The sequence below is a fragment of the Oncorhynchus masou genome, chromosome 18 (assembly GCF_036934945.1).
Source record: "Oncorhynchus masou masou isolate Uvic2021 chromosome 18, UVic_Omas_1.1, whole genome shotgun sequence".
Lineage (NCBI taxonomy): Eukaryota > Metazoa > Chordata > Actinopteri > Salmoniformes > Salmonidae > Oncorhynchus > Oncorhynchus masou.
The window spans coordinates 27,831,965-27,850,011 of record NC_088229.1 but is presented as its reverse complement, the minus strand read 5'-3'; the positions used below and the strand labels follow the sequence as shown (position 1 = coordinate 27,850,011).

General features: G+C 45.6%; 1 protein-coding gene across 2 annotated transcripts in view; it reads left to right on the top strand.

The window, feature by feature from the left end:
* The window catches only part of LOC135504329 (pleckstrin homology domain-containing family M member 2-like), a 67,527-nt gene that overhangs the window by 34,991 nt on the left and 14,489 nt on the right, over positions 1-18,047 (top strand). For both annotated transcript variants that reach the window (XM_064922796.1, XM_064922797.1), the window contains 3 exons: positions 331-419; positions 696-828; positions 2,418-2,608. In XM_064922796.1, the coding sequence (XP_064778868.1) occupies positions 331-419; positions 696-828; positions 2,418-2,608 (413 nt within the window). The remainder of the gene's footprint in view (positions 1-330; positions 420-695; positions 829-2,417; positions 2,609-18,047) is intronic.

Genomic DNA, 18,047 nt, shown 5'->3' with positions numbered 1-18,047 from the left:
GACAAATGTGCAGCAGCTGGAATTTAAGAAAGTGAATGCCCAATTCTCATTTTATGTTCTACAGTTATGTAATGGAATTGATTTTCCAGATAGTGTGGATGCCACCATATCATTTTAGGCTATGAAGCACTTTGGGCTGTTTAATGGAAGTGATTGAAGGAAGCCTTAACAATTTTCATAAAAATGTAAAAGTTGGTTTTATATAGCACATTTGCTTCACGACCATCACCTAAAAAGCTGATGAACAGAAGAGGGAAAATGACAAGAAGGAAGAGTTATTGTCAATGTCCATTCCAATAAGTTGTGATATTGTCCCTGTCCGTCTCTCAGGTGGGCGTGGACCAGCAAACAGTCACGCTGGTCTGCACAAACCGAAGACGGCAGTTTCTCCTGGACACATCCGACTCCTCGTTGACTATGTGAGTGCTTCCTCTCCTCTGCCCTGCTCTCCCCTTCTCCCTGGCGGCATCTTTATAGTCTAAGGTGGCTTCCTCTCCCATTTCCTTTCCTCCAAATGCACGGACACTAAAGGGCTGGACTGAGAAAGCAAGTTCCTAGTTGGCACACCCTCACTTAGATCATGTTTTCATATCAGTATATCAGGAGAGGAGACCAGTAGAAGAAATCACTCTCTTTATCCCTCCCTCTCTTTTCTAATCCAGCATGCTCTTTTTCCTTCTCTCTCTATCCTTCAGCTGGTTCCTGGCAGCCCTGAAGTCGGCCATGATTAAGGGGTGCAGGGAGCCTCCTTACCCCTCGGTGCTGACCGACGCCACCATGGAGAAACTAGCCCTCACTAAGTTTGTCTCCCAGGAGTCTCACTGTGAGGTGAGGAACACCAATATCTAGCTAGTCCTGCACACTAACATAATTTCACAAGGACTGTCATGTAAATGAAAGACAAATGTCATGTTGAAAAATGCCTGGATACTGATTTATGCTCAAGAAGTGAAGTCTAAATTTGATTGGAATCAAATTACAAGAGGCACTTAACCGTCATAAATTATGGATTTCATCTGATGGAGTGGTTATATGCATCAGTAGACATCACCAGCTCAATCATATGTGTTCTACAGTATACACTACTGTTCAAAAGTTTGGGGTCATTTAGAAATGACCTTGTTTTTGAAAGAAAAGCACTTAATTTTGTCCATTTTAACATCAAATTGATCAGAAATACAGTGTAGACATTAATGTTGTAAATGACTTGTAGCTGTAAACAGCAGATATTTAATGGAATATCTACATGGGCGTACAGAGGCCCGTTATCAGCAACCATCATTCCTGTTCCAATGGCACGTTGTGTTAGCTAATCCAAGTTGATAATTTTATAAGGCTAATTGATCATTAGAACACACTTTTGCAATTATGTTAGCACAGCTGAAAACTGTTGTCCTGATTAAAGAAGCAATAACACTGGCATTTGAGGGTTCGATTACAGGCTGAAAATGACCAGAAACAAAGAACTTTCTTCTGAAACTCGCCATTCTATACTTGTTCTGAGAAATGAAGGCTATTCCATGTGAGAAATTGCCAAGAAACTGAAGATCTTGTATAATGCTGTTCATAGAACAGTGAAGAGGCGTCTCCGGGATGCTGGCATTCTAAGCGGAGTTCCAAAGAAAAAGCCATTTCTCAGACTGGCCAATAAAAATAAAAGATGGGCAAAAGAACACTGACACTAGGAACTCTGCCTAGAAGGCCAGCATCCCGGAGTTGCCTCTTCACTGTTGGTGTTTTGCGGATACTATTTAATGAAGCTGACAGTTGAGGACTTGTGAGGCGTCTGTTTCTCAAACTAGACACTATAATGTACTTGTCCTCTTGCTCTGTTGTGCACCAATGCCTCCCACTCCTCTTTCTACTCTGGTTAGAGCCAATTTTCGCTGTTCTATGAAGGGAGTAGTACACAGCATTGTACGAGATCTTCAGTTTCTTGGCAATTTCTAGCATGGAATAGCCTTAATTTCTAAGAACAGGAATAGACTGACGAGTTTCAGAAGAAAGTTATTTGTTTCTGTTCATTTTGAGCCTGTAATCGAACCCACATGCTGATGCTCTAGATACTCAACTAGTCTAAAGAAGGCCGGATTTATTGTTTCTTTAATCAGAACAACAGTTTTCAGTCTTGGAATACAGGAGTGATGGTTGCTGATAATGGACCTATGTAGATATTCCATTAAAAAAATCTGCCATTTACAGCTACAATAGTCATTTACAACATGAACAATGTCTACACTGTATTTCTGATCATTTTGATTATTTTAATAGACAAAAAAAATCAGCTTTTCTTTCAAAAGCAAGGACTCTTCCAAGTGACCCCAAACTTTTGAATGGTAGTGTATATGCCCAACACGTATAACAATGAGTAATAGACAAATTATATAATTGTTTACTGACACTGTGTGTCTCTGTAGGTTTCTGAAGTGGTCATCCGCCTGTATTCTTTGGTCCACTGGGAGGACCCCATGGATGTGACTCTGGCCCCCCAGACAGCCTTGGTGGGTGCTGGAGACTCCTCCAGCACTAAAGAGGGCCCCTTACTCTACAGAGCTGGCACCACCTATCTGGGCAAGGAGCTGTGGAAGAGCTGTTACGTCGTACTGAGGTATGTATGGGCAGCCATAGGCTTTTAGTGGAGCAATATGCAGAAATCCCTCCACCATTGCCTGGTTGCTAAAATTCTGAACTGTTTCCATTATTTCAGTTTGTGACAAAACAAGTCATGTCTAAACCGCTGTGAAATATATTTTCAATAACCAAAAACAAGATTATTTTTAGCTATTTGAAGCCGGTGTACTTAAGGCTGGGGAGCATAGAAATAGCGCACATAGAACGGATCCTCTGCTTATCAGACTTTCAGTCAGAATGACTATACTATCTATAACTCACATTTCTATGTGCATTTGGACGGGTCGTCCACAAAGCTACACATTACACCTTTTAATATAACCAATCAAATTTCAATAAATCAAATGTGTTTATTAAGCGAAACCACTCGAGGTGAAAGAACGGCTAGACCTCAGCCATTGCACCAGCTGTTGTCATTGGCTGTTCTATTGTAAGAAATCAAATCAAATGTATTTATATAGCCCTTCGTACATCAGCTGATATCTCAAAGTGCTGTACAGATACCAAGCCTAAACCCCCAAACAGCAAGCAATGCAGGTGTAGAAGCACGGTGGCTAGGAAAAACTCCCTAGAAAGGCCAAAACCTAGGAAGAAACCTAGAGAGGAACCAGGCTATGTGGGGTGGCCAGTCCTCTTCTGGCTGTGCCGGGTGGAGATTATAACAGAACATGGCCAAGATGTTCAAATGTTCATAAATGACCAGCATGGTCCAATAATAAAAAGGCAGAACAGTTGAAACTGGAGCAGCAGCACGGCCAGGTGGACTGGGATCAGCAAGGAGTCATCATGTCAGGTAGTCCTGAGGCATGGTCCTAGGGCTCAGGTCCTCTGAGAAAGAAAGAGAGAAAGAGAGAATTAGAGAGAGCACACTTAAATTCACACAGGACACCGGATAGGACAGGAGATGTACTCCAGATATAACAAACTGACCCGAGCCCCCCGACACATAAACTATTGCAGCATAAATACTGGAGGCTGAGACAGGAGGGGTCAGGAGACACTGTGGCCCCATCCGATGACCCCCCTGGACAGGGCCAAACAGGAAGGATATAACCCCACTCACTTTGCCAAAGCACAGCCCCCACACCACTAGAGGGATATCTTCAACCACCAACTTACCATCCTGAGACAAGGCAGAGTATAGCCCACAAAGATCTCCGCCACGTCACAACCCAAGGGGTGGCGCCAAGCCAGACAGGAAGATCACATCAGTGACTCAACCCACTCAAGTGACGCACCCCTCCTAGGGACGGTATGAAAGAGCCCTAGTAAGCCAGTGACTCAGCCTCTGTAATAGGGTTAGAGGCAGAGGAATCCCAGTGGAAAGAGCCTTTCTGTTCACCTTCACACTCCTGGGCCAGACTACACTCAATCATATGACCCACTGAAGAGATGAGTCTTCAGTAAAGACTTAAAGGTTTAGACCGAGTTTGCGTCTCTCACATCGGTAGGCAGACCATTCCATAAAAATGGAGCTCTATAGGAGAAAGCCCTGCCTCCAGCTGTTTGCTTAGAAATTCTAGGGTCAATTAGGAGGCCTGCGTCTTGTGACCATAGCGTACATGTAGGTATGTACTGCAGGACCATATCAGAGAGAGAGGTAGGAGCAAGCCCATATAATGCTTTGTAGGTTAGCAGTAAAACCTTGAAATCAGCCCTTGCCTTGACAGGAAGCCAGTGTAGGGAGGCTAGCACTGGAGTAATATGATCAAATTTTTTGGTTCTAGTCAGAATTCTAGCAGTCGTATTTAGCACTAACTGAAGTTTATTTAGTGCTTTATCCGGGGAGCCGGAAAGTAGAGCATTGCAGTAGTCTAACCTAGAAGTGACAAAAGCATGGATACATTTTTCTGCATAATTTTTGGACAGAAACTTTCTGATTTTTGCATTGTTACGTAGATGGAAAAAAGCTGTCCTTGAAACAGTCTTGATATGTTCTTCAAAAGAGAGATCAGTGTCCAGAGTAACGCCGAGGTCCTTCACAGTTTTATTTGAGACGACTGTACAACCCATTAAGATTAATTGTCAGATTCAACAGAAGATCTCTTTGTTTCTTGGGACCTAGAACAAGCATCTCTGTTTTGTCTGAGTTTAAAAGTAGAAAGGTTGCAGCCATCCACTTCCTTATGTCTGAAACACATGCTTCTAGCGAGGGCAATTTTGGGGCTTCACCATGTTTCATTGAAATGTACAGCTGTGTGTCATCCGCATAGCAGTGAAAGTTAACATTATGTTTTCGAATGACATCCTCAAGAGGTAAAATATATAGTGAACACAGTAGTGGTCCTAAAACGGAACCTTGAGGAACACCGAAATTTACAGTTGATTTGTCAGAGGACAAACCATTCACAGAGACAAACTGATATCTTTCCGACAGATAAGATCTACACCAGGCCAGAACTTAGACCAATTTGGGTTTCCAATCTCTCCAAAAGAATGTGGTGATCGATGGTATCGAAAGCAGCACTAAGGTCTAGGAGCACGAGGACAGATGCAGAGTCTCGGTCTGATGCCATTAAAAGGTCATTTTACCACCTTCACAAGTGCAGTGTCAGTGCTATGATGGGGTCTAAAACCAGACTGAAGCATTTCGTATACATTGTTTGTCTTCAAGAAGGCAGTGAGTTGCCGCGCAACAGCCTTTTCTAAAAATTTTGAGAGGAATGGAAGATTCGATATAGGCCAATTTAGTTTTTTATATTTTCTGGGTCAAGGTTTGGCTTTTTCAAGAGAGGCTTTATTACTGCCACTTTTAGTGAGTTTGGTACACATCCGGTGGATAGAGAGCCATTTATTATGTTCAACATAGGAGGGCCAAGCACAGGATGCAGCTCTTTCAGTAGTTTAGTTGGAATAGGGTCCAGTATGCAGCTTGAAGGTTTAGAGGCCCTGATTATTTTCATCATTGTGTCAAGAGATATAGTACTAAAACACTTGAGTGTCTCTCTTGATCCTAGGTCCTGGTAGAGTTGTGCAGACTCAGGACAACTGAGCTTTGAAGGAATACGCAGATTTAAAGAGGAGTCTGTAATTTGCCTTCTAATAATCATGATCTTTTCTTCAAAGAAGTTCATGAATTTATTATGGTGAAGTGAAAGCCATCCTCTCTTGGGGAATGCTGCTTTTTAGTTAGCTTTGCGACAGTATCAAAAATGAATTTCGGATTGTTCTTATTTTCCTCAATTAAGTTCCTCAATTTATTAAATATCCAGGGATTGCATAGCAGTTCAGATGTCTTTTGTTCTTGTCTTGTCGTGTCCCGTATATATATATATATATTTACAACTTTTTTCATACATTTTTATTTTTATTTTCCATAAACTCATCTTCAAAACACTCTCCTGCAACCCGCCTCACCAATTTATATTTATAAAAAAGTATTATTTACCTCAAATCTGTAATCCTCCAAAAAGCTAGCCAGAAACTCCAAGAAGCTAGCCAGAAACTAGACAGAAGCTAGCCATGAGCTAGCCAAGAGCTAGCCAGAAGCTAATCCATAAGCTAATCAGAAGCTAGGTCAGAAGCTAGCCAGAAACTAGCCAGATGCTAGCCATGAGCTAGTCAGGAGCTAGCCAGAAGCTAATCCAGAAGCTAATCAGAAGCTAGTTAAAGCTTTCGTCGATTCCGGAGCAAACATCAGTTGTTCCGGAGCTAGCCAGCTGAGGAGTTCCATCAATCACTCCTGGGCTGCGGTCACCTATCCGGACCCGTTTTGCTGCCTACGCGGAGCGACTTGCCTGCCCATCTGGGCGCCATTAGCTGTCTTATCGGCTGCTATCTGAAAAGACAATCGGACAATTTATTTATTTATTTTTATTGTTATTGTTTTTTTTCTTCTTGGGCCTCTAGCTATGTCTATTGTTTTTATTTTTGTTGTTGTTGTGTGATTTGGATTAATCCCCTCTACCACACGGAACCCCACTAATCTACTGACGGAACGCAAGAGGTGGCTAATAACAGACGTCCATCCTATGCTAGCTTGCTACCGATGGCCTGGCAAGCTGTCTAAATCGCTGTGACCCCCAACCAACCTCTCCACTCTCCGGACCCTTTTGATCACTTGACTAAGCATGCCTCTCCTTAATGTCAATATGCCTTGTCCATTGCTGTTCTGGTTAGTGTTTATTGGCTTATTTCACTGTAGAGCCTCTAGTCCTGCTCACCATACCTTATCCAACCTATTAGTTCCACCACCCACACATGCAATGACATCTCCTGGTTTCAATGATGTTTCTAGAGACAATATCTCTCTCTTCATCACTCAATATCTAGGTTTACCTCCACTGTATTCACATCCTACCATACCTTTGTCTGTACATTATAACTTGATGCTATTTTATCGCCCCCAGAAACCTCCTTTTACTCTCTGTTCCAGACGTTCTAGACGACCAATTCTTATTGCTTTTAGCCGCACCCTTATTCTACTCCTCCTGTTCCTCTGGCGATGTAGAGGTGAATCCAGGCCCTACAGTGCCTAGCTCCACTCCTATTCCCCAGGCGCTCTCTTTTGACGACTTCTGTAACCGTAATAGCCTTGGTTTCATGCATGTTAACATTAGAAGCCTCCTCCCTAAGTTTGTTCTATTCACTGCTTTAGCACACTCTGCCAACCCGGATGTCCTCGCTGTGTCTGAATCCTGGCTTAGGAAGACTACCAAAAATTCTGAAATTTTAATTCCAAACTACAACCTTTTCAGACAAGATAGAACTGCCAAAGGGGGCGGTGTTGCAATCTACTGCAAAGATAGCCTGCAGAGTTCTGTCCTACTATCCAGGTCTGTACCCAAACAATTTGAACTTCTACTTTTAAAAATCCACCTCTCTAAAAACAAGTCTCTCACCGTTGCAGTCTGCTATAGACCACCCTCTGCCCCCAGCTGTGCTCTGGACACCATATGTGAACTGATTGCCCCCATCTATCTTCAGAGCTCGAGCTGCTAGGCGACCTAAACTGGAACATGCTTAACACCCCAGCCATCCTACAATCTAAACTTGATGCCCTCAATCTCACACAAATTATCAATGAACCTACCAGGTACCTCCCCAAAGCCTTAAACATGGGCACCCTCATAGATATCATCCTAACCAACTTGCCCTCTAAATACACCTCTGCTGTCTTCAACCAAGATCTCAGCGATCACTGCCTCATTGCCTGCATCCGTAATGGTTCAGCGGTCAAACGACCTCCACTCATCACTGTAAAACGCTCCCTGAAACACTTCAGCGAGCAGGCCTTTCTAATCGACCTGGCCGGGGTATCCTGGAAGGATATTGATCTCATCCCGTCAGTAGAGGATGCCTGGATTTTTTTTAAAATGCCTTCCTAACCATCTTAAATAAACATGCCCCATTCAAGAAATTTAGAACCAGGAATAGATATAGCCCTTGGTTCTCCCCAGACCTGACTGCCCTTAACCAACACAAAAACATCCTATGGCGTTCTGCATTAGCATCGAACAGCCCCCGTGATATGCAGCTGTTCAGGGAAGCTAGAAACCATTATACACAGGCAGTTAGAAAAGCCAAGGCTAGCTTTTTCAAGCAGAAATTTGCTTCCTGCAACACTAACTCAAAAAGTTCTGGGACACTGTAAAGTCCATGGAGAATAAGAACACCTCCTCCCAGCTGCCCACTGCACTGAAGATATGAAACACTGTCACCACTGATAAATCCACCATAATTGAGAATTTCAATAAGCATTTTCCTACGGCTGGCCATGCTTTCCACCTGGCTACTCCTACCCCGGTCAACAGCACTGCACCCCCCACAGCAACTCGCCCAAGCCTTCCCCATTTCTCCTTCTCCCAAATCCATTCAGCTGATGTTCTGAAAGAGCTGCAAAATCTGGACCCCTACAAATCAGCTGGGCTAGACAATCTGGACCCTTTCTTTCTAAAATGATCTGCCGAAATTGTTGCCACCCCTATTACTAGCCTGTTCAACCTCTCTTTCGTGTCGTCTGAGATTCCCAAAGATTGGAAAGCAGCTGCGGTCATCCCCCTCTTCAAAGGGGGACACACTCTTGACCCAAACTGCTACAGACCTATATCTATCCTTCCATACCTTTCTAAGGTCTTCGAAAGCCAAGTCAACAAACAGATTACTGACCATTTCGAATCTCACCATACCTTCTCTGCTATGCAATCTGGTTTCAGAGCTGGTCATGGGTGCACCTCAGCCACACTCAAGGTCCTAAATGATATCTTAACCGCCATCGATAAGAAACATTACTGTGCAGCCGTGTTCATTGATCTGGCCAAGGCTTTCGACTCTGTCAATCACCACATCCTCATCGGCAGACTCGACAGCCTTGGTTTCTCAAATGATTGCCTCGCCTGGTTCACCAACTACTTCTCTGATAGAGTTCAGTGTGTCAAATCGGAGGGTCTGCTGTCCGGACCTCTAGCAGTCTCTATGGGGGTGCCACAGGGTTCAATTCTTGGACCGACTCTCTTCTCTGTATACATCAATGAGGTCGCTCTTGCTGCTGGTGAGTCTCTGATCCACCTCTACGCAGACGACACCATTCTGTATACTTCTGGCCCTTCTTTGGACACTGTGTTAACAACTCTCCAGGCAAGCTTCAATGCCATACAACTCTCCTTCCGTGGCCTCAAATTGCTCTTAAATACAAGTCAAACTAAATGCATGCTCTTCAACCGATCACTACCCGCACCTGCCCGCCTGTCCAACATCACTACTCTGGATGGCTCTGACTTAGAATACGTGGACAACTTCAAATACTTAGGTGTCTGGTTAGACTGTAAACTCTCCTTCCAGACCCATATCAAATATCTCCAATCCAAAGTTAAATCTAGAATTGGCTTCCTATTTCGCAACAAAGCATCCTTCACTCATGCTGCCAAACATACCCTTGTAAAACTGACCATCCTACCAATCCTCGACTTTGGCGATGTCATTTACAAAATAGCCTCCAATACCCTACTCAACAAATTGGATGCAGTCTATCACAGTGCAATCCGTTTTGTCACCAAAGCCCCATATACTACCCACCATTGCGACCTGTACGCTCTCGTTGGCTGGCCCTCGCTTCATACTCGTCGCCAAACCCACTGGCTCCATGTCATCTACAAGACCCTGCTAGGTAAAGTCCCCCCTTATCTCAGCTCGCTGGTCACCATAGCATCTCCCACCTGTAGCACACGCTCCAGCAGGTATATCTCTCTAGTCACCCCCAAAACCAATTCTTTCTTTGGCCGCCTCTCCTTCCAGTTCTCTGCTGCCAATGACTGGAACGAACTACAAAAAGCACTGAAACTGGAAACACTTATCTCCCTCACTAGCTTTAAGCACCAACTGTCAGAGCAGCTCACAGATTACTGCACCTGTACATAGCCCACCTATATTTTAGCCCAAACAACTTCCTCTTTCCCTACTGTATTTTATTTATTTATTTGTTTTGCTCCTTTGCACACTATTATTTTTATTTCTACTTTGCACATTCTTCCATTGCATATCTACCATTCCAGTGTTTTACTTGCTATATTGTATTTACTTTGCCACCATGGCCTTTTTTGCCTTTACCTCCCTTATCTCACCTCATTTGCTCACATCGTATATAGACTTGTTTATACTGTATTATGGACTGTATGTTTGTTTTACTCCATGTGTAACTCTGTGTCGTTGTATGTGTCGAACTGCTTTGCTTTATCCTGGCCAGGTCGCAATTGTACATGAGAACTTGTTCTCAACATGCCAACCTGGTTAAATAAAGGTGAAATAAATAAATAAATAAAAAGTTGGAAAAATAGGATGATCGAGCAGCAGTAAGGGCTCTTCGATACTGCACGGTACTGTCTTTCCAAGCTAGTCGGTAGACTTCCAGTTTGGTGTGGCGCCATTTCCGTTCCAATTTTCTGGAAGCTTGCTTCAGAGCTTGGGTATTTTCAGTATACCAGGGAGCTAGTTTCTTATGAGAAATGTTTCTCGTTTTTAGGGGTGCAACTGCATCTAGGGTATTGCGCAAGGTTAAATTGAGTTCCTCAGTTAGGTGGTTAACTGATTTTTGTCCTCTGGCGTCCTTGGGTAGACAGAGGGAGTCTGGATGGACATCAAGGAATCTTTGTGTTGTCTGTAAATTTATAGCACGACTTTTGATGTTCCTTGTTTGGGGTCTGAGCAGATTATTTGTTGCAATTGCAAACGTAATAAAATGGTGGTCCGATAGTCCAGGATTATGAGGGAAAACATTAAGATCCACAACATTTATTCCATGGGACAAAACTAGGTCCAGAGTATGACGAGGCACAGACATGGTCTCAATGGGGATAGCTGAGCTGACTACGCTGACTGTGCTGGTGGCAGACTCCACTATGCTGGCAGGCTGGCTAACAGCCTGTCGCCTGGCCTGCACCCTATTTCATTGTGGAGCTAGAGGAGTTAGAGCCCTGTCTATGTTGGTAGATAAGATGAGAGCACCCCTCCAGCTAGGATGGAGTCCGTCACTCCTCAGCAGGTCAGGCTTGGTCCTGTTGTGGGTGAGTCCCAGAAAGAGGGCCAATTATCTACAAATTCTATCTTTTGGGAGGGGCAGAAAACAGTTTTCAACCAGCGATTGAGTTGTGAGACTCTGCTGTAGAGCTCATCACTCCCCCTAACTGGGAGGGGGCCAGTTTACTGAAGCCCCCTTTACTGACTTAAATAGCAGACAAATCAGCCTGTTACTAACCCTTAGTAAAAATAAAATAAAAATTGTGTTGACCAGATACAATACCATTTTACAGTAAAAGAACATTGACAACTGACTTTCTGCACGCTTAAAGGGAAGGACATTCAACAAGCACAGCTCTTACGCAAATGACTGATGATTGGCTGAGAGAAATTGATGATTAAAAGATTGTGGGAGGTGTGTTACATTTCAGCGCAGCTTTTGACATTATCGATCATAGTCTGCTGCTGATAAAACGTATGCGTTATGGCTTTACACCCCCTGCTATATTGTGGATAAAGAATGATATGTCTAACAGAACACAGAGCATGTTCTTTAATGGAAACCTCTATAACATAATCCAGGTAGACTCAGGAATTCCCCAGGGCAGCTGTCTTGGCACATTTGTTTTCAATCTTTACTAATCAAATCTAATTTTATTTGTCACATACACATGGTTAGCAGATGTTAATGCGAGTGTAGCGAAATGCTTGTGCTTCTAGTTCCGACCATGCAGTAATATCTAACAAGTAATCTAACCTAACAATTTCACAACTACCTTACACACACAAGTGTAAAGGAATGAATACGAATATGTACATAAAAATATATGAATGAGTGATGGCCGAACAGCATAGGCAAGATGGTATAGAGTACAGTATATACATATGAGATGAGTAATGTAGGGTATGTAAACATTATATAAAGTGGCATTGTTTAAAGTGGCTAGTGATACATTTATTACATCAGTTTTTCCATTATTAAAGTGGTTAGAGTTGAGTCAGTATGTTGGCAGCAGCCACTCAATGTTAGTGATGGCTGTTTAATAGTCTGATGGCCTTGAGATAGAAGCTGTTTTTCAGTGTCTCGGTCTCAACTTTGATGCACCTGTACTGACCTCGCCTTCTGGATGATAGCGGGGTGAACAGGCAGTGGCTTGGGTTGTTGTTGTCCTTGATGATCTTTTTGGCCTTCCTGTGACATCAGATGTTGTAGGTGTCCTGGAGGCACTAATGACATGGCTTTGAGTAAAGTCATTGTGTCTGTATGCGGATGACTCAACACTATATACGTTAGCTACTACAGCAACTGAAATGATTGGAACACTTAACAAAGAGCTGCAGTTCGTTTCAGAATGGGTGGAAAGGAAAAAGTTAGTCTTAAATATTTCAACAACTAAAAGCATTGTATTTGGAACATGTCATTCACTAAACCTCAACTAAATCTTGTAGTTAATATTGTGGAAATTGAGCAAGTTGTGGTGAGCAACCCTGGATTGTAAACTGTCATAGTCAAAACATGTTGATACAACAGTAGCTAAGATGGGGAGAAGTCTGTCCATAATAAAGTGCTGCTCTGCCTTCTTAACAACTCAACAAGGCAGGTCTTACAGGCCCTACTTTTGTCTCACCTGGACTAATGTTTGGTCATGTGGTCAGGTGCTGCAAAGAGGGACTTAGGAATATTACAATTGGTCAGGACAGGGCAGCACGGCTGGCCCTTAAATGTACACAGAGATGTGGAAGGACCACCAGAGGGCAGGCTGGGCTCATGGATAGTAGCCCAACAAGGCATGGGAGACAAGGTAACCAGAGGCAATTAAGCACAACTGACGGTACTAATGACATACTCTCCTTCCCCTATAAGAGAGAGAATGGAACCAGCAGAGAGGGGGGGAAACTATCTCTGGAAGATGGCCACCGAGAGAGAGGAGCTATCCAGGAAGAACCACTAAGACGGTGACAATCCCGTGACTTTTTGTTGTAGTTTAAAGATAATCCTATTGTGTTCCTGTTTCATCTGGAGAAGAAGATGTATGTTTTTTTTCTTGGAAGATTTTCATTGATTATGTTGGAATGGTTTTGTTGACCAAATGCCCTCAATAGAGAACTGTGTTGAATCAAGAAAACCTACTCCTGACTCGTTTATTCCACCTTCCCGCTTTAGAGTGACGCCCAATTACTTGGTCCGCTCACATTGGTGGAGGTTGCAGGTATTTAGGTGGACGAGTGACACAAGGATAAGTGAGTAACACAAGATTCTTCCAGTAGACCCGGAGGAACCATTCAAGAACGATGGATAACGCCCTACTACAACAATTGATCACGGCACAGCAGACAACCATAGAACTCCTGCAACAACAGCTGAGCCGACTAGAGGAACCTAGAGTTAAGCCAAGAGCGGCTGCTCATGCCATCTTACCTCGTCTCTCCAAGGAAGATGATATTGAGGCCTTCCTCATGACCTTCGAAAGGACGGCCACCTTGGAAGAGTGGCCGCCCACAGAATGGGCGAGCGCATTAGCCCCTCTTTTGACCGGGGTGGCTCAGGAAGCCTATTTTGACCTGGATTCCCGCGAAGCTGCGGACTATGAGCGACTAAAAACCGAGATCCTCCGAGGTCCTCCGAGGTACCGAGGTCCCGGTACCAGCTGACTGCCAGAGATAGGGCTGTAAAGTTCCATCAATGGACCTATACAGCTGATCAACCCGTCCGTGCCCAGATCTTCGCCTTAATACGACTGACGAAACAGTGGCTAGAACCTGGAAAGGGAGTAGGACATGTGATAGAGACTCTCGTAGTGGACAAGATATTGAGAGAATTACCCAGTGACTTAAAAAGGGTTGTGGGGCAAGCCAATCCATTGTCAGCCGACGACATAGCCCAGGCGGTGGAAACATATCGGTCTACAGGGGAGTTGTTAAAAAGTTACAAGGAGGAACGGAAGGAGTCTTCCAATCCCGTACCACGACTCACCCCGGCGCGCCCGCCACCGAAACGTCCAAGCCCCCCTCGGAGGTGGGAGAAGTCAGCCACCACACAGCAGGGTCGGTGTTATAAATGTCAGTCTCCCAACCATTATGCCCCACAATGTCCTAGCAAGGATGAGCCCATGGTCACAGAGTCACCACTGCCTACCCCCACACATCCCGTTTTGAGGGGGCAGGATCAACACTGTTGGTTAGCAGAGACAGCCCCAGCCTCCGAGATTCCGGTGCGAGTCGAAGGACTGGGAAGATGTGGTAGCTATTCTCGACTCGGGAAGTATGGTTACGTTAGTAGAGGAGCGGATGGTGACCTCCGCAACACTGCTACCAGACAAAGTAGCCGTATCCTGTATCCATGGAGACACCCACTATTACCCCACTGTGAATCTGCCTATTCTCACTCCAAAAGGAAGGTGTACAGTCAGGGCAGGGAAAGTGCCCCAGCTGAAGGTGCCATTATTGATCGGGAGAGACTGTCCCCTATATAAGGAACTTCGGCAGATGACGTTATGCACGGGAAAAGGGGGACAGGAAAGAAGAGAAAATCCAAGCCCGAGGTAGTAGTCCTACAAGGAGACGTAGCCGCGTCCTCGTCCTCTGCAGCAGAGGAAGAAATAGCGACCTAACGTTTACGACAGATATTCCAGGAAACCACCGATGAAGACACCTGTGAAGGGTTATACACAACGCAGGAAGGAAGGAGCAACCAGGCACTAAGGGATATATTTGAAGCTCCATCCGAGGAGGGAACCTGGAAGGGATTCTCCTTGGTCACCCCTGATGGGGATGTGGAACAATCTCCACATCCCTCTACCGAGGTCGACCTGCTCCAGGAATTAAAGGGACAGTTCGGCACCTCGCAGCATAGAGACCCAGACCTAAGGGAGGCCATGAGGAAGGTGAAGCTGATCGACGGGAGGAACGTCGACGGATCAGGTGAGCCCCCTCTTCCTTACTATGCAATCAGGCGGGGTCTCTTCTACTGGGTCGTACGACGAAGGGGGGAAATCCAGGAATTACTAATGGTGCGTAGGCCATACAGGGATACAGTTCTACAGTTAGCCCATTCCCACGTCCTAGGAGGTCAACTGGCACAAGACAAGACTATTGACAGAATCATGCAGAGATTCTATTGGCTCCGGGTCACCAGAGATGTGGCCAGGTATTGTAGGACGTGTGATCAATGTCAACGTACAGCCCCACGGCCACACCTACGTAACCCTTTGATTTCTCTCCCCATCATAGAGACTCCCTTTGAACGCATAGCTATGGACCTAGTAGGACCCCTCCCAAAATCCGCCAGAGGACATGAGTACATCCTAGTGGTTATAGATTATGCTACCAAGTTCCCGGAGGACATACCCCTGCGTAACATGTCGTCAAAGGGAATTGCCAAGGAGTTATTCCTGATGTTCTCTCGTGTGGGCCTCCCCAAGACTATTTTAACTGATCAAGGAACCCCGTTCATGTCCCGGTTGATGAAGGACTTGTGTCGGTTATATCAGGTTCAACAGATACGTACAAGCATATTCCACCCTCAAACAGACGGGTTGTGTGAACGCTTGAACAAAACGATTAAAAGCATGTTGAGAAGAGTGGAGTCCAGAGATGGGAAAAACTGGGACATGCTTCTCCCACACTTAATGTTTGCCCTGCGAGAAGTACCCCAGGCATCCACTGGATTCTCTCCGTTTGAATTGCTCTATGGCAGACCCTGTCGAGGAATCCTTGGCTTAGCCAAGGAGACCTGGGAGACCCAACCATGCCCCTTTCGATCCACAATAGAACACGTTACCCTGATGAGAGACCGCCTGTCAGCAGTGTGGCCCATAGTCAAGGAGCATATGGCGATGGCCCAAAGGACCCAAGGCCGGGCCTATGATAAGTCCGCGACCCCCCGTGAGTTCACCGTGGGAGAGAAAGTGATGGTGCTTGTGCCCACGGCCGAACATCGCTTGCTGGCGCAGTGGAGGGGGCCCTACGAGGTAATGAAAAGGGTCTCACCGGTCAATTACCTCATCAAGCGACCTGACAGGAGGAAGAAGGTCCAACTCTATCACATAAACCTGCTGAAGACGTACCATGGACGAGAGGAGGAGGTGGCTTTGATGGCCCTGGAGGGCAAAGAAAAAGAGGAGGCTCTACCACAGGTGCGCCGTGGCCAAACTCTCCGACCAGAGCAGTCAAGACAGCTAGACAAGCTGATTATGAATTTCGGTCGAATATTCTCTCCATTCCCAGGACAAACAGATGTCCTGTTCCACCATATCCACACTGAACCCGGCAAGAAGGTGCATATCCGCCCTTACAGGATTCCTGAGGCTCCCCGAGTCATCGCTAAGAAAGAGGTGAGGGAGATGTTGAGGATGGGCGTGATCGAGCCCTCGACGAGTGAGTGGTCCAGTCCCATATTCCTGATCCCCAAATCCGATGGTAGTATGAGACTCTGCAATGACTTTAGGGGCGTGAATGCCATCTCTACATTCGATGCGTATCCCATGCCCCACGTGGATGAACTCTTGTAGCGCTTAGGAAAGGCCAAGTTCATCACTACTTTGGATTTGACGAAGGGATATTGGCAAGTGCCGGTGGCTCCGGAGGATCGCCCAAAGACTGCCTTCGCCACCCCAGAGGGGCTTTTCCAGTATGTGAGGATGCCCTTTGGACTGCACGGTGCCGTAGATGATGTGGTCATCCGCAGCGAGGACTGGGATAGTCACCTCCTGCGATTACGGGCGGTGCTCGTGAGTTTGGAAGCCACAGGGTTGACAGCCAATCCAAATAAATGCTGCCTAGGCCTGTCCGAAGCGGAATACCTGGGGTACACCGTGGGGAATGGGAAAATACGCCCACAGGCAGAGAAGACCAGGGCAATTCGTGACTGGCCTCGACCCCGGACCAAGCGAGACGTTCGGGCCTTCTTAGGGATAACAGGATATTATCGCCGTTTTATCCCGGGATATGCAACCATTGCCAACCCCCTCACAAACCTCATCAGGAAAAACCTGCCAAACCAGGTAGAGTGGAAAGACGAGACGGAAGAGGCCTTTCAATTGCTAAAAGATGGCCTGTGTTCTGATCCCGTTCTACAGGCTCCGGACTTCTCACAAGAGTTCATTGTGCAGGTCGACGCCTCGGATACAGGGCTCGGGGCCGTACTAGCTCAGGGTAAAGGTGAAGCAGAGAAGCCGATTCTCTTCATTAGTAGGAAACTCAGCGATCGGGAACAGAGGTATTCGACCGTAGAGAAAGAGGCCTTAGAAATCAAGTGGGCCCTCGATTATCTCCGGTACTACCTACTGGGTCGGAGGTTTGCATTAGTTACTGACCATGCGCCCCTCACGCGGATGGCTGGTAAGAGAAACAATAGCAACAGAATACCCAGATGGTTTTTGTCTTTACAACCGTTCTCTTTCCATGTCATCCACAGGGCCGGATCGAGGAACGGGAATGCAGACGCGCTGTCCCGACGCGACCAAGACGGTGCGTCTGGCACCCGACCCTCCGGTTCGGTCCTGGGGGGGAAGGTATGTGGAAGGACCACCAGAGGGCAGGCTGGGCTCATGGATAGTAGCCCAACAAGGCATGGGAGACAAGGTAACCAGAGGCAATTAAGCACAACTGACGGTACTAATGACATACTCTCCTTCCCCTATAAGAGAGAGAATGGAACCAGCAGAGAGGGGGGGAAACTATCTCTGGAAGATGGCCACCGAGAGAGAGGAGCTATCCAGGAAGAACCACTAAGACGTGACAATCCCGTGACTTTTTGTTGTAGTTTAAAGATAATCCTATTGTGTTCCTGTTTCATCTGGAGAAGAAGATGTATGTTTTTTCTTGGAAGATTTTCATTGATTATGTTGGAATGGTTTGTTGACCAAATGCCCTCAATAGAGAACTGTGTTGAATCAAGAAAACCTACTCCTGACTCGTTTATTCCACCTTCCCACTTTAGAGTGACGCCCAATTACTTGGTCCGC